The 15877-nt window shown below is 54.2% G+C and overlaps 1 protein-coding gene across 1 annotated transcript; it reads right to left on the reverse strand.

The window, feature by feature from the left end:
* Nucleotides 1-13025: 13025 nt before the first annotated feature.
* LOC100092673 (interleukin-36 alpha-like) lies at nucleotides 13026-15172 on the reverse strand. The gene is made up of 4 exons (XM_029074771.2): nucleotides 15085-15172; nucleotides 14624-14737; nucleotides 13819-13952; nucleotides 13026-13247 (listed from the first exon to the last, which is right to left on the reverse strand). The coding sequence occupies exons 1-4, from the start codon at nucleotides 15170-15172 to the stop codon at nucleotides 13026-13028; spliced, it is 558 nt and encodes a 185-aa protein (XP_028930604.2).
* Nucleotides 15173-15877: the final 705 nt, after the last annotated feature.

Genomic DNA, 15877 nt, shown 5'->3' on the forward strand with positions numbered 1-15877 from the left:
GAGGGCTTAGTCAGGGAAGGCCTCTCGGACTCTCAGTTGACCCGTCTGGGCTTTTCCGTGCATTGAAAATGGAAGTTTGAGATCTGGATTTCTCCTCGTAAGTCCGTCAGGCCGGTGGGCTCCTGAGGTGAGGGTGAGCTGCCGATCCAAAGCTGTGCGTGTTCGACCCGGATTCGTTTTGATGAGAAGTGGCTAGACTTGTCCTATCCCCAGCGTCCCCTGTAGCGGAGATTCCCTGCTCTCCGGCCCCTCTGCCGGGCCCGACCTCGGCCGACTTGAGCCGGTGGAGCCCGAGGGTTCCTTCTGCAGCCACTGGGACTCATCTTGGGAGAGGAGGGGCTGGAAGCCTTGAGGACCCAGTGTGTCCCAGGCAGGGGAAAGGGGCCACGCTGGGAGCTGCTGGGCCCGAGCGCACCAGAAGCTGAGACCTCCGTCAGGGCTTATTTAAGTTCAAAACAGAAGTCTGTGAAATGGGTTTCTCCCCGTTTGTCCGTCAGGCTGACGGGCTCCTCGGTGTGCGGGGAGGTGCAGATGAACCAGCCGGGGTGAGCCACCGATTCAAAGCTGTGTGTGTCCGACCCGGATTTGTTCTGATAAAATCTGAAGCAGTTAGACTTGTCCCCGTTATGGTAGAGGTCCATGATCTTCTTGTCCTGGGGGAGGGGAGGAAAGGTGAGTCCGGGGGAAAAGGCCTCTCGACCTCTAGACGGGCAGTAGCCCTGGACACCGTGGGGAGAGATGGGGTCTGGGCACAGGGGAGGGGTCAGGAATTCGGGGCTCCCGCGGTCAGTCCGCCTCCCGCTGCCCCTCGGCCTCCTGTGCTGTGCCACAGTCTTGGCTCTGCTCCCACTGTCCCAGGAGAACCTCACCGTGGAGAACCGGGCTGGGCAGTGGTGGGTGACCCTGTCTCTGGCCAGAGGAGTCTCCAGACGATTCCATGTCAGAGCTTCTTGGAGTGAAGCAGGAGATGGGCCCTGCGCCCTCCCCCCAACACTGTGCCAGGTTTCCCCGTGATCAGATCTCCAGCCCTGTCCCCCGGGCCTTACCTTCACCTGCAGCACGGGCTGGCCCCCAGAGTCCTCGCAGCACAAGCACAGGTCTTTATTCTGGATTCCAATGTAAACAGGCTTCCCCTTCTCCACAGCTGTCGGGTCTCTGTTGGGCATTAAGGTGAAAATATCTGGGAAAAGAGCAGGGGGAGAGGAGGTGAAGTTGGTGCAGTGGCCGGCTGGATCGTGAAGCTGCAAACCAGACTAGATGTGGCCTGGGCTTGGCCCTGTTCTGTGGGAAGGGCCCGGGCAGGGGGCAGAGCTCCTTTGGAGTACCCTCTGCTGGCTGGTGGGGCCTCAGGCGAAGGCAGAGGCCCTGTAATAATAATAATAATAATTGTATTTTTGTAAGTGCTTACTTGGTGCCAAATCCTGGGCAAAGCACTGGGTTAGATAGAAGGTGATCAGGTCAGGCATAATCCCTGTCCCATGTGGGGTGCACAGGGACTGTACCCATTAATTCCCGCTCTAATCTCTGCGCCCCGTGCCGAGTCCTCCTAACACAATGGCTGCGTGCTGGGCTCCTGTCTAGACTCCTTCACAGTGTCGGTGTCTCTTTCTGCGCTCCAGGCCGCAGGTCTAGGTGTGCCCCACCCCAGCAAGGTTCTGGAGAAAGATAGAGCAGGAGCATCGGAGAGCACGGGGTCTGTCGGTAGATGGGGCGGGAGAGGGAGGCTTTTAGAGTCATCCAGACCCCTTGGGGAAGTCTGTATTTTGGTGGATCTTGTTTTTTTAATGGCATTTGTTAAGCGCTGACTATGTACCAGGCGCTGTTCTAAGCAGTGGGGTAGTTACGAGGTAATCAGATTGGATACAGCCCCGGTCTATCTTGGAGCACACGATCTTAATCCCCATTTTACAGCTGAGGTAATTGAGGCACCGAGAAGTGAAGTGACTTGCCCTAGGTCACGAGGCAGACGAGTGGCAGGGCCGGGTGTAGAATCCAAGTCCTTCTGACTTGCAGGCCTTTGCTCTATCCCCTGGGACCCGCTGTTTTCATTTAGAACCTGGCTCAGTCGCCGTCAACCCAGTTATGTCCGTGGGCCGTGGAGTACGGAGCATCGGGTTTGTGTGTAGAGGAGAGCAGAGGGTCTGGGGAGATTTCTGGTGCCCGAGATATTGAGAGGGTTGGGAAGAGGGGGGACCCGGTCTGTGTTGGCAGGGCCTGAACCCCACTTGAGGGCGGAACTGAGATCAAGGGGCAGGAGGGAGAGGGGGAAGCATATTCTGGCATCAACCTGTTCCTTAGTACTACTTTCTTAGAATCCTGTGGGAAAGAACCCAGGAAGAAGTTGGGCAGAATCTCTAAATTCAGGAGAGAAAAGTCTTGCGGGCCGGCCGACTCCGCGCGCGGAGCAACTGATCTATGTGCTCGGGGCTGTGACCATTTCCCTCAAGTTCCAGGCCTCCTCACCGAACCTCATTCTCCCGTCTCTGAGCCCTTGCTCACCCCTTCACTCCCACCCGGAGTTTCCACCCCTTTCAGATCGGTCCGTGCGCAGCGCGCCCCAGCTTGGAAGCTCACTCTGCTCCTCCCTCAGTCACCCCCTCTTCTCCCTAGCCAGATCTCCCGCTGCCCCTGCCGTGACGGGCCGGGAAGCGGCCACGGAGGCCGCCCCCGGCCTGAAGCGCGGTCCCAGCAGATCCGTGGATGGAAACCGGTCATTCCAGACCGGGCTGAGCCAGCACCCTGTCGGGGTGGCCCGGATCTGGACCGGACCGTTTTCCTGGGGCCGGGCCTTGGTTTCCCGCAGCACCTGCCGGATACGTCGGCACTTAATATGAGAGCCTTAGTCCCTCCCCTTGACCACCCAACCCCTCAAACCCTCCATTTGCTCCAGCGGCAGAGAAGGAGCCTCAGAACAGTGCTTGACACAAAGTAAGTGCTTAAGAAATGCCATTAAAAAAAAAGCCATGAACAGGGCAGTTTGGGACTCACCTGGGTTGGTGTTAGAGGATTTGGGGACTGCGACGACGGTCTTATCCACCAGCATCCAATACTTGTTGGCCGTGTCACAGAGGGTTCCATTGGGGGCCGATTCGGCATATTCTATAGACACTGTGCCACGCAGACACCGAGGAAAGGATTCTCAATTCTGGGACCGATGGATGGGCATTTTGACACCGACAAAGTCATCTGGCACAGAACCAGAGACGGGGGCCGGGGGTTTGTGTGGGCTGAGTGGTGGCATGGAGCCTTTAGGAAGAGGCCAGCCCAGCCAGTCCCTGCCATGGATACCTAGAGAAGCTCGGGGGCACGGGGCAGGGGCAGTGAAGCCGGTTCATTCAGTTGTATCGATTGAACGTTTACTGTGTGCAGAGCAGTGTACTAGGCCGGTGCCCCCTCTGCACCGCACACATCCCACCCACAGGCCGGAGCTTGTGTCACGAGGTCCCAAGATGGGGACAGAGTAGGGAGGTCCAGGGCTGAGACTCACTCGGATTGGACCCTGACACCCGGAGGAGCAGGGCTAGGGCCCAGGTGGCCTATCTCTCTCCCTCACCTCCCGCTCCACCCCTGGTGGAGTTGCCCTCAGGGCTCCCCACATTTGATGTCTGCCCCCAACAGCGACCTGCCCACGGTCTCCGGCTACTTCAGCCCGAGTGCCTTAGGTGGGGCGGGGGCCTTCCCTAAAAGTTATGAGCCTGGCAGGGGTCCTCTGCCCCAACAAAGGGAGTGACCAGTCTCAGACTCCTCCGCAGCAGCTTTCAGGGGCTCCTATGCTGAGGGTTCCTTAGTGCCCCTTCCTCTTGGCCATTTTAGGGGTCCCAGCCCCCTCCCTTCCACCTCCCCTCAGGGCAGCCTGCCAACAGCTCTGCTCAGTCCCAACCCAGATGGCCCCAGGTCCTTACGTTTATGCCCCTGGCTATCTGTATCCAAGGGAGACTTCTGGACTTGGGCAGACATGGTGAAGGCAGTTCAGCTCCTGCAAGGGTGGGGGACAGTTAATAGGGGGCAGGATGCCTCTCGGGGGTGAGTGCCAAGGGAACTCCACCCCAGCTCCCACGACCACCAGGTCTCCAGGCTCCTCCGGCGCGGGTACCGGCAGTCAGATGGATACCCGGGCTGGGGGTCGGAGGGTCGGAGGGCCGGCTCCTGCCCGGCCAAGACCGGGCGTGAAGAGCCCAGCCGGTCCGAGCTGGAAACCCAGCCTCTCCTGGCATTCTGTGGCCGAGCGGAGCCGACGGAGGGAGAGACCACAGATGGGGCTTTTGACAGCAGGGGGGACCCTGGTGCCCACCTGATCCCAGCAGACACCTGGGACATCCAGCCAGCAGCCATTCTCTGTCAGGGAGATCGCCGGGCAGAGGAATACGTTGTCTGCCACTCTAACCCCTGAACCCGGGAGCTGAGGCCCGGCAGATAGCCGTGTGGGAGGGGCATCATCCGGGAGAGGGTCCCATTGCAACCAGATGTGCGGGTGTCAGTCCCTGGGCTTACCTGTGGGCCCTGTGCTCTGCGCTGCTGCTCCGGCTGTTTCTGGAGTGTCCGGGCCTTCCACCTCCTTTTGTACCGCCGGTAACTGCTGGTGGATCTGGTTCTGCGGGGCTGGGGTGCGGGCGGAGTCCGGGGCGGGGATGGGCGACTGTTTCCTGGTGGCAGAGGAGCCTGTGGGGATCTCTGGTCGGGAGCTGGGCCGGGCTGGGATGTGACCACCGGGCCCTTGACACCCAGATGGCAGTTTGGGGGCTGAGGGTCCGGGCCAGAAGAGGTTTCCCAGTCCATGCCGGTCATTTGGTGTGACCGTTAGATCGGAATCCCTGCATGTCATTACGGAGAGTCCCCCTTATCCACGTCCACCCCCACCCGGGGACACTCTGTCCATATTCCCTTAGTGTTCCACGTGCCTCCCCGTCCCACTCCGAGTCTTTGTAAGCACAAGAGAAGCTTCATCTCCAGATTTCACCCTCTCCCACCCGTTCCCCAGTGGCCCCCAGCAGCCGAGGCCCCCTTCCCCTGCAACTGACCCTGAATCTCTTCTCTTTCTTCTGCTTCTTCTCCTTCCTTTCCTCCTCCTCTTTCTTCTTCTCCTCTTTCTCTTTCTTATTCTCCTCGTCTTCTTTTTCTCTACCCCTCCTCCTTCTCATCCTTCTTTCTTTTTCTCCTCATCTTCTCCTCCTCCTTTTTCTTCCTCTTCTCCATCTCTTCCTCCTCCTCCACCCCCTTCCTCTTCTTCTCTCTCTCCCTCATTGCCTCTTCTCCTGGCAATCCCTCACACAGCCCCAGGTGGACCCGTCCTTCGGAAAGGCTCGGTGGAGCCTTCTGGCCCTAACCGCTCCTTGTCAGTTCCTCCCTGTGCCTTGAGGCCCCTCTTGGAGGTAGAGTCCTGGCCTGGATCAATGTGGGTCTGGCTCAGGGGTGTGGCGAGGGGGTAGAGATTCTGCTGGGAACAGACCTAAAGCCAGAAGCAAATCTGTATCCCAGTCGGGTGAGTCGGTGGCTTCGAACCATCTAGAGACCCCCTAGTCAATGGTGACGGTCCCGCGTTTTAGAACTCCCGGCAGGTATGTGACCAAAGCTCCCGATAAAATGAGAGCAACTCCCGAGAGTGGTTTTCTTCATGTTCGAAGATGACGATCGGGATGGTGATTGACTCTTGAGAGCTTTGGGAGAAGGTGGCCGCCAAGGCCAGGTGAGCAGGCGAGCTATCCGCTCTCCCTAGAGTGTGGGTAGAGGGAAAAGAGTAGGGGGCCCCAGAGCACCCCCAGTCACAGGATGAGAGGCAGAAAAGGAGCCAGCCAGCGAAATGGAAAAGTGGGAGGAGAGTAGAACGGGCCTGAAAGGGTTCTGAGGAGGCGGCCGTGGACCCTCAAAAGCAGGGGCGAGATGAGGGAGGAGCGGGACATAGTGGAGTCCTGTAGATTTGGCAAGAAGGCAGGTCCTCGGTGCCCATAGAGAGAGCTGTCTGCATGGAGCGAAGGGAGCGGAAACCAGACTATGGAACTCAGGAAAGGAAAGAAAAGAATCAAAAGGTAGAGGCAATAGATGTAAACGATGTCTGTACCTTGCGTCAATGTCAGCAACTATCTGTAAATAATTGACACAATTTAAAAGAGAAATAGATAAATCCTTATAAATTTGGACCTTGGTCTTCAAGCTTACCTTGCATCCATAACTCTCTGCTGATTCTGCCCAGCATTCAGTGGCCCATTGGCACGTGATGGGTGTGTTCCTGAAGAGTCTCTAGTGCATGACTGGGTTCAGGTCGGCCCCAGGGGACTGGGCAGACATGGCAGGGAGCAAGGACTGCTCCCACACGGCTGGAGCTGGAGCAAGAGGAGAAATTCCTGGGTGGGACCTTGTTGCGGACAGCTCAGCGTTAATCGGCCCCATCACCTCTCACGCCGGTCATCTTCCTTCTTGCTCTCCAGGAAGTTTGGAAGATTCTTGACCGAGGAAAACACCTTCATCCCTTCTCGGTAGGGATAATTATTTATCGGATTTCCCCTTTCTGTAATTAATTTTGTTGTCTTTCTCCCCGGTAGACTTTAAGCTCCTCATGGGCAGGGATCACAACTACCGAATCTGTTGTATTGCACTTTGACAAATGCTTAGTACAATGCTCTTGGCAGATAAGTGCTCGATAAATACTTTTGATTGATTTCCCCCAAGACAGTGGGGTTTACTAGAAGCCGATGTTCTGTCCCCCCGCTTTTCACAGCAACCTGGAGACATACTGACTTGGCTGCCTTTCGATCTCCACATAAGCATTCACTCTTTACTGTTGACTTCAAACCTCTCAATCAGTCGATCAGTTGTATTTATTGAGCTGCTTACTGTGTGCAGAGCACTGTTCTAAGCATTTGAGAGAGTTCAATATAAGAGTTGCTAGACTTCTTCCCTGTCCATGATGAACTTACAGTCTAAAGTGGGAGACAGACATTAATATAAATAAATTACGGCTATGAACATAAATGCTGTGCGGCTGAGGGAGGGGTGAATAGAAGGAAAAAAATCCAAGTTCAAAGGTGACACAGAAGGGAGTGTGAGAAGAGAAAATGAGGGCTTAGTCTGTGAAGGCCTTTTGGAGGAGATGTGCCTTCAGAAAGGGTTTGAAGATTTGGGGAGTGATGGTCGATTGGATATAAAGAGGGAGACCTTTCCAAGCCAGAGGAAGGATGTGGGCAAGAGGTAAGTGGCAAGATGGATGAGATCAAGATACAGTGCGACGGTTGGCATTAGAGGAGTGAATTGTGCGGGCTGGGTTGTAGTAGGAGAGTAACGAGGTGAGATCGGAGGGGTCAGGGTGATTGAGTACTTTAAAGCCAATGGAAAGGGGCTTCTATTTGATATGGAGGTGGATGGGCAGCCACTGGAGGTTCTTGAGGAATGAGGAAACATGGCCTGAACGTTTTTGTAGAGAAATGATCCTGTCAGCACAGTGAAGTGTGAACTGGAATGGGGAGAGACAGGAGGCACGGAGGTCAGCAAGGAGGCTGATGCAGTAATCAGGTTAGGGTAAGCGCTTGGATTATCGTGATAACCGTTTGGATGGAGAGGACTGGGCAGATTTTAATGATGTCGTGAAGGTTGAACCGACAGCATTTAGTGACAGATCGGATATGTGGATTGAATGAGAGAGATGAGTTGGAGACAATGGCAAGGTTATGAGTTGGTGAGACAGGACGCATGGTGGGGCTCTCTACAGTGATGGAAAAATCAGGGTGAGGACAGGATTTGGATGTGAAGATAAATTCTGTTTTGGACCTGCTAAGTTGGAGGTGTCAGTGGGAAATCCAAGTAGAAATATTTTGAAAAGCTGGAGGGAAGTGTGAGACTACAGAGAAGGAAAGACATCCCCTTCCTACCAAACTTGGCTTAATCCCCAGCCCACACACTTTGCTCCTCTAATACCAGTCTATTTGCTCTACCCTAGTTTTGTCTCTCTCACTTTCGAGCCCTTGCTCATATCCTCCCTCCCCTCTCCCCTTGAGAAGCAGCATGGCCTAGTGGCAAGAGCCCGGGCTTGGGAGTCAGAGGTCGTGGGTTTTAATCCCAGCTCCGCCGCTTGTCTGCTCTGTGACCTTGGGCAAGTCACTTCACTTCCCTGTGCCTCAGTTACCTCATCTGTAAAATGGGGATTGAGACTGTGAGCCCCACGTGGGACAGGGACTGCGTTCAACCTGATTGCCTTGTATCTACCCCAGTGCTTAGAACAGTGTTTGGTACATAGTAAGCGCTTAACAGAAACCATCATTATTATTATTATTATTATATGTGACCGACCATCACTTTCCCCACTTCAAAGCCATGCTGAAATGCTATCTCCTCCAAGAGGCCTTCCCTAAGTAACCTCTTATTTCCCCACCGTGTATTTACCCTCCCTTTTGTGTCACCTTCGTACTTGGGTCTGTATCCCTGAAGCACTTTACCTCACCCCCAGCCCCACAATACTTCTCTACTTATCCTTACACTTTGTTGCTTCCCCAGGCCGTAATTTATCGTGATGCCTTTCTCCCCTACTAGATTGTAAACTCCCTGAGGGCAGGGATCATGTCTGCCAACTCCGTTGCATCATACTCTCCCAATTGCTTAGTACATTTTAAGCACTCAACAGATATCATTATTGATCGATTGGCTTTATTTGCCTCCCCCCGGCCACCGTGGGAAACTCACAAGGCATGAGGCGTGGCTGACAAATACACAGGCTGGCTCTTGGATTTCCCTTTCCTCCGTCATCCACACCCCTCCCAGCTGACCTGCTGGGGGTTGGGCTACTGCAGAGCATTGGGTCGACCTGAATGACTCGCTTCCTTCTTGCCGTGGCTTTCAGCATCGTCTGGTTAGGCACGTTGAGGCTCAGAGATAGGAAGGGACTGACCTCGTGGAGGGTCAAGCTGAGTTAGGGAAGTAGTAATAATAGTAATAATAATGATTATAGTTGTAATTATAAAATCCAAGTGCAAGGGTGACAATTATTATTATTACTGTGGCATGTGTTAAGCCCTTACTATGAGTCAGGCACCTTACTAAGCACTAGGGTAGGCACAGAATAATCAGGTTGGACACAGTCCCTTTCCCGCTTGGATCACAGTCTAAGGCTTGGGGAAGAACAGATATTTAACCCTCATTTTATGGATGAGGAAACTGAGGCACAGAGATGTGAAGCGACTTGCCCAAGGTGGCATAGCAGACAAGTGGCAGAATCAGAATTAGCAACCAGGTCCTCTGAACCTTAGGCCCGTGCTCCTTCCACAAGGCCACGTTACTTGCCGTCTTGCTGCCTTTTTGTGTCTGAAAAATCATTCTCCCCTCCTTTCCTGTCCCCCTCTGAGTCCCAGCCCAACTCCAGGCCCCTGAATTCCAAGGCCTGTCACCTCTCAACCAGTCAATCAGCGGTATTGACTGAGTACTTACTGTGTACAGACCACTATACTGAGGAGTTGGAAGAGTATAATTAAAACAGAGTTGTTTTTTGTGTGTGGTATTTGTTAAGCGCTTACTATGTGTCAAGCACTGTTCTAAGCACTGGGATGGATAAAGGTTAATCAGGCCAGATACAATCCCTGTACCACACAGGGCTCACAGTCCAAGTAGGAGAGAGAACGGGTATTGAGTCCCCGTTTTGCAGTTGAGGAAACGGAGGCACAGAGAAGTTGTGACTTGCCCAGTGTCATACAGCAGACAAGTGGAGGAGCTGGGATTGGATCCCACGTCCCCTGGCTCCCGGGGCCTGCCTTGATCCACCAGGTCACGCCGCCCCACAGGGAGCTTTCAGTCTACAGGACTGAACAGACGTTGAAATAATTTACAGATGCGTATGTAAGGGCTGTGGGGCTGAGGGTGGGGTGAATATCCAGTGCTTAAAGGGTGCAGATCCAAGTGCATAGATGCCGTAGAAGGGAGAATGTGGGAAAAATGAGGGCTTAGTCGACAAAGGCCCCGGGGAGGCGCTGTGCTTGTAATAAGGCTTTGAAGGTGGGGAGAGTGATCTTCCGTTGGATATGAAGAGGGAGAGAGTTCCAGGCCAGAGGGAGGATGTGAACGAGGGGTCGGCGGCGAGATAGATGAGGTCAAGGTACAGTGAGTAGGTTGGTGTTAGAGGAGGGAAGTGTGTGGGCTGAATTGATGTGTGGTGAGGTAGGAGAGCACGAGCCGATGGAGTGCTTTAAAGCCGATGGCAAGGAGTTTCTGTTTGATGAGGAGGTGGAAGGGGACCCGCTGTCTAAACTCTGTCACCCTTCCTGGACGCCCTTGAGGAGTGGAGAGACGTGAACTGAATGGATTTTGTTTTTTTAAGAAAAATGATCCAGGCAGCGGAGTGAAGTATGGACTAGGGTGGGGACGTCATTGAGGAGGCAGATGACAATGATCACGTAATTACAGTGGGATAGAAGTCCGTGGATCAGATAGGTAACAGTTTAGATGGAGGGATAAGGGCAGATTTTAGAAGTCTTGCAAAGATTGAACCGACAGGGTGTTGTGACATTGAATATGTGGATTGAATGAGAGAGATGAGTTGAGGGTGATAGCGAGGTTACGGGCATGTGATACTGGGAGGATAGCCGTGTCTAAAGTGATGGGAAAGACAGGGGGAGTTCAGTATTTGGGTGGAAGGATGAGAAGTTCCTCTTTAGGAAACAGGCTCCACTTTGAGCTACAACTCATTTTCCATTTGAACTTTCAATTTAAGTGTCTCGGACCCTCAGGAAACATCCCGACACCTCCAGGGTCTGTTTTGGGGTAAAGAGCAGGAGGGTCATCCCATAACCTGGGAATCCTCTCTTCTTCTCCTCCCACCCACCCTCACTCAGGGACTGTTGTAAAGTCACTAATTAATTAATTCATATTTATTACACACAAGTTGTGGTGGTTTCTTACCTGTGGGTGGGAGGAGCCTGAAGTCTGTTCCCTGCAAGGAATGTTTCGCTCCTTTATTTTAATGTTCTTTAACTTGACCATTTTAATCTATAATCTGCTTTTACAAATTGTAATTAACTTTCCTTGTTCTACAGGCCTTGTGAGACAGGATATGTGTCTTGTTTTTCTTGTGCTTAGCACATAGAGTTTAATAAATACCATAATTAATGATGATAAATACTACGAATGGTATTGTTACCAGGGGAACAAACACTTTGGCTGTAGCAAGGAAATAGTTTGAGTTGATGCAGTCTGGCGGAAGGTGGGTGTTCCTCACTCCAAGTAATTTTGGGGTCCCTTCTGGCAGAAGGAAATCCCCTTAAACCCAGACCTCCTCCAAAGAGTCAGCCAGCTCCGACCTCTGAAGTCAGTGCATTTTTCGAGCACCCAAAGAGGGTATGTAAATTTGAATTTGGGCTCGTCTGGGTTTTAGCGCAGATCCAGAGAGAGAGAATGGAAAGATGGGTATTGGATTAAATAAGCCGTTAAGGAATCGAGTACCTAATTTGAGGTGTCCTGCGTGTTCTGGGTGGCTGGGAATGCAGAACACGTGGGTGGCCTGGGAAAGAATGAAGCCTTGAGCAAATCACTTCACTTCTCTGTGCCTCAGTTACCTCAGTTACTTACCACAGTTAAGACTGTGAGCCCCACACGGGACGGGGACTGTGTCCAACCCGATTTGCCTGTATCCGCCCCGATGCATAGTACAGTGCCTGGCATCTAGTAAGCGCTTGACAAATACCATTATTAGTATTAGTGAGGAATGGGTTATCGTTGGAGGTTTTTGAGCTGCAGACAGTCATGCCCAGGGTGACATTTTAGAAGAAGGAGTGTGCACGCGCACTCTGAGGTTGATGGCAACCAGACCAAGAAGCTAAGGTTGGTGGGCACTGGAGCCAGGGGCGGATCAGCTTTGCCCCCTGCCGTCTGGCACTTCCTGTCACCAGAAGCGCCCAGGGTGTTGCTCCAGTGCCTGGTGGGTGAGCTCATCTTGGGCTGGAGAAGCTTCTTCTCTACTTTCTTCCCTCCCTCCTTCCCACCCCGCCGACTCTCAGCCACCCCCTGCCCTCACCTGAGCGGCCCTGCCTGCACCTGGGTGCCAGGTCCCAGGGTGCCCGCTGTCAGTCTTCGGTCACCCTTCCTCGGCGGGGCTGGGGAGGATCCAAGGTCTCTCTCAGAGCCGCAGCTTGAGCCTCATGGGACCGGAGAAGTTCCTCAGGCTGGGAGACCCGGCCTTCCTGCCTATTTACTGCAGTTGTGGATTTTCAAAGACCCATAGGTGACAATGTTGTGTGTCTGTGTGCATCTCTCTCCATGTGGCTTCCTTGCTGTGCTTGCAGCTGAGCCTGGGAACAATGTTTGTAATAGGTTTTGGTGCTCTGGGTATTTGCCCGTCACCGTCTCCCTCCCTTGGCCCCCCATTCCTTCGCTCGGCCACATTGTCCCGGGGGGAAGACGATACCCCATTTTGAACTTGAGGTTCACTTTACTTTCCTTCTATCAGGAAGAACAGTAGTGGCAAACCCAAAACTGCTCCCGCCTCTGGGAGCCCTGGCAACCGAGGAACAGGGAGAGGTGTCAGGAAGGGTCTGTGGTAGCCCAACCCTCACCCTCTCCTCTGCCCCGCTACCCAAACTCCCTTCTCCCACTGCCCTTCTGCCGTGCACGCTCCTCAGTGTCTCATACCTTTGGGGTCTGTCCCGCCATGGAAGCAGTTTAATGGGTACGGGGAGCTTGAGGGGCACAGAGACAGGTTGACGGGACTGAGTTGGAAGAGGCCGGGAACTTGGAACTGTTTCTGCTCCCTGGCCGGCCCCCAGCAGGGTCCACGGAAGAAGGACCAGGCGGAGAGGCTTCATGGGCCTGTCTGGAGGAGGCAGAGACACTCTGGGTCTGAACCTCTGGGTTCCCTTAGATCTGAGAGAGACCTCGGACCCTGGGAGAGAACAGAAGGTCCGAGCCGCATCCTGGGAAAGGAGAGGCCGTGACGGTGAGGGTTCAGGAGCAGAACAGAACAGATCCCAGCAGAGAGCAGAGCAGAGCAGATCCCTCTGAGCGGAGAGAAGAGCCCTGTCTGGTCTGATGGGGTCCGGGCCCCCCAGACACTCAGACCCTCATCTGGTCTTTTTATTTTGAAAAAGAAAATCTGTGATCTGGGTTTCTCCGAGTCTGTTCGTCAGGGTGACGGGCTCTTCGGGATAGGGTGAGGTGCAGATGAACCAGCCGGGATGAGCCACCGATTGATAGCTGACCGTGCCTGTCCCGGTCGGTTGTGTATAAAAGGTGAAGCGATGAGACTTGTCCCCGTTGTGGTACAGATCCATTAAGTTCTTTTCCTGAGGGATGGGGGAAAGGTGTGAGGGGGGAAGAAGCTTGGGAGGTGATAGAGGGGACAGGAGTTCCAAGGCTGCTGGGGTTAATCAGTTTCCCACTGCCTCCCAGCCTTGGGCGCTGTCCTACTGTCCAGATTCCTCTCCCACTGCCCCAGGGGGACCTCACTGTGAGGGCTATGTGGGGCAACGTCAGATCAGGGTGAGGCCAGACAATCTTTTGTGTCCAGGTTTTTGCCCCTGCTGCCCCATGGCACACCGCCCAGGGCTTCGTCCGTCCAATAAGCTGGGCTCTCAGCACCTCAGCCGCCAGGCCGGAATGCCCCCTTCGCTTGGGGCACAGTGCTGCTCCCCTCAGACTGGGCCCGGGGGCTGCACCGCCACTTTGGAAAACGTGGCTTGGGGAAGGGCCATATGGCAAGGGCAGAAGACTCTCCGTTAAGCAAATTTGATCTCAGAGTTACTCAGAGTGAACCAGAAGACAGGTTCTGGGTGGCCACATGAGCACACCTACCCACCACGGGCATGTACACAGGTTTCTCCCTTGGGGATCAGGTTCCCATCCCCTAGAACTCACCTTCACTTGCAAAGTGGGCTGGCCTCCGGACTCAATGCAGCATAAGCACCGCTCTCCTTCCTCTACTCCCAAGTAAATGGAGTTCCCTGACACCCCTGACTCGCTGCCCTGGACCGGTAGGATCAGAAAAACAGCTGAGAAAAGAGCAGAGGGAGATGAAGTGGGTACCTTGAGCGTGTCATGGAGCTGTGAACCCAAGATGGGTTGGGGACAGGGACCCTTCAGGGCCCCCTGCCCAGCTGGCAGGGACTCCAAGGGAAAGAGAGAACTTCCAGGTTCATCTCTGGGCTCTCTGACCCCTCTGCCCTGGGCCAGGCCGCCACTGTACCACAGGAAATGCTCCTGTTCAGTCTCCACATTTCCCTGCCTCCTCTCCCCCTCCCTCCACCTGCTCAGCATCCTTCCACAATCCAGCCAACACCAGAAACTCTTCCTGGGCAGGATTGGAGAGCAAGGGGGCCGTCTCCAGAGCGACCTCTGCTCTGAACAAGCAGGGTGGGACCCCCAGCAGCGCCGGTAAGAGTGTCTAGCTGAACGTAGAACTTTTCCGCCTCACTCAGGCTTTCCACCCCTCATCCCACACACTGTGCTGCTAATGCCAGCCCCAAGACCAAGCTGTGGTCCCGGGCTGGTCCTTGCCCGAGGAGGGAGGGGAGGAAGGTGGGTTCTCCGGTTCCCTGGGAGATCGGCCGGGCTCAGCAGCAGCACCACCACCAGCCAAGGGAAGAGTCCTGGCCCCTCCCCGTCCTTCCAACGTCCCCAGAGGCAGGGAGAGATGCCAGAAACGGCCAGATCTGTGACTCACTTGGTTCTGTGTTGTGAGTGAGGAAGGCAGCTATGAGGGTCTTATCAACCAGGAACAGGTATTTGCCAGATATGTCACACAGCATCCCCTTGAGAGGTGTGTTCTTTTCTTTCTCTTAAAGGAGTCGGACAAAATGCGACTGAGGTGAATCTCAGTCTGGGGAACATAGCCAACAAGAAACAGATTCTGAGAGGGCACCATCAAACAGTTAAAATCATCTAAACTAGTCAGCTAACGGGCCTGATCATCACTAGTCCCAGTTGGTGCTTGAACATTTTGGGTCGGTTTCCCAGAAAGTGGATTTCTTTGCCTTTCCTATCCAGATTGTCTCCAGGCCCCTGTTCTCTACCTTTTCCGCCATTGGCGGGATGGGGAAGGGAATGAGGTGTTTGAGGACTCGTGGGTCCAAGAGGGAGGGAGCACGGCCGCCATTGCAGCCCCCCAGCCCGGCCCCCTCCTACCAGTCAGGTGGGCCAAGCCCGGAGCGGGAACCTTTGTAAATATCGAGAGCAGTGGAGACTTTAGAGGACTGAAAGTTAGGATGTTCATGTGTCGGTAAGCTCCTTGTGGGCAGGGGCTGCCTTCAGTTTATGATTTAGGCATATTCTTCAGAGCCTAGTACAGTGCTACATCCAAAGGAGACACTCAACACATTAATGATTTTCTCCGAGCTTTCCCGGCCAGTCTTCTTGTTCTCCTGACTTTCTCCCTGCTCTCCTGCAACTGTTTCTTCTTTCTATTCCTCTCCCCTCTGGTCCCCCAGGTCCAGTTCCCACTTGGGGGAACCTGGTTTCTGGTTCTGTCTCTAATCTACATGACTCTGACCCCTCTGCCCACTCTTTGTGCCCTTTCCTCCTTCCCTCGCCACCTCCGGGCCACAGTGCAGTCACATGCTGGGGAAGGGTTTGCTGAGCACTTTGCTGCTGGGTGAAATTGTTCTGGGTCAACCATCAAGTGGAGGAAGGGGGTCACCAAGCATCTCTGGGCCAGGAGCTGGCACAAGGATGCACAGTTCCGGGAAGTAGCCCGAGCGAGTCCCCTGCCCTTTACTGGCTCTACCCAGACCTCCCCATCTGGTCACCATGGTGATTTTGGGGGGCCTTGTTATGTTGGAGCAAATTCACCCCATACTTGATCAGTCCTCCATGTTATGTGGACTGGGCATCCCCAGTCAGAAGGCCGGACACTCCCAGGGCGAGAACTGAGCCCAAGGACTGGAGCTGGGGAGCAGGGCCACAAGGGAGGAAGGATGCA

The sequence above is a fragment of the Ornithorhynchus anatinus genome, chromosome 11, assembly GCF_004115215.2.
Source record: "Ornithorhynchus anatinus isolate Pmale09 chromosome 11, mOrnAna1.pri.v4, whole genome shotgun sequence".
NCBI lineage: Eukaryota > Metazoa > Chordata > Mammalia > Monotremata > Ornithorhynchidae > Ornithorhynchus > Ornithorhynchus anatinus.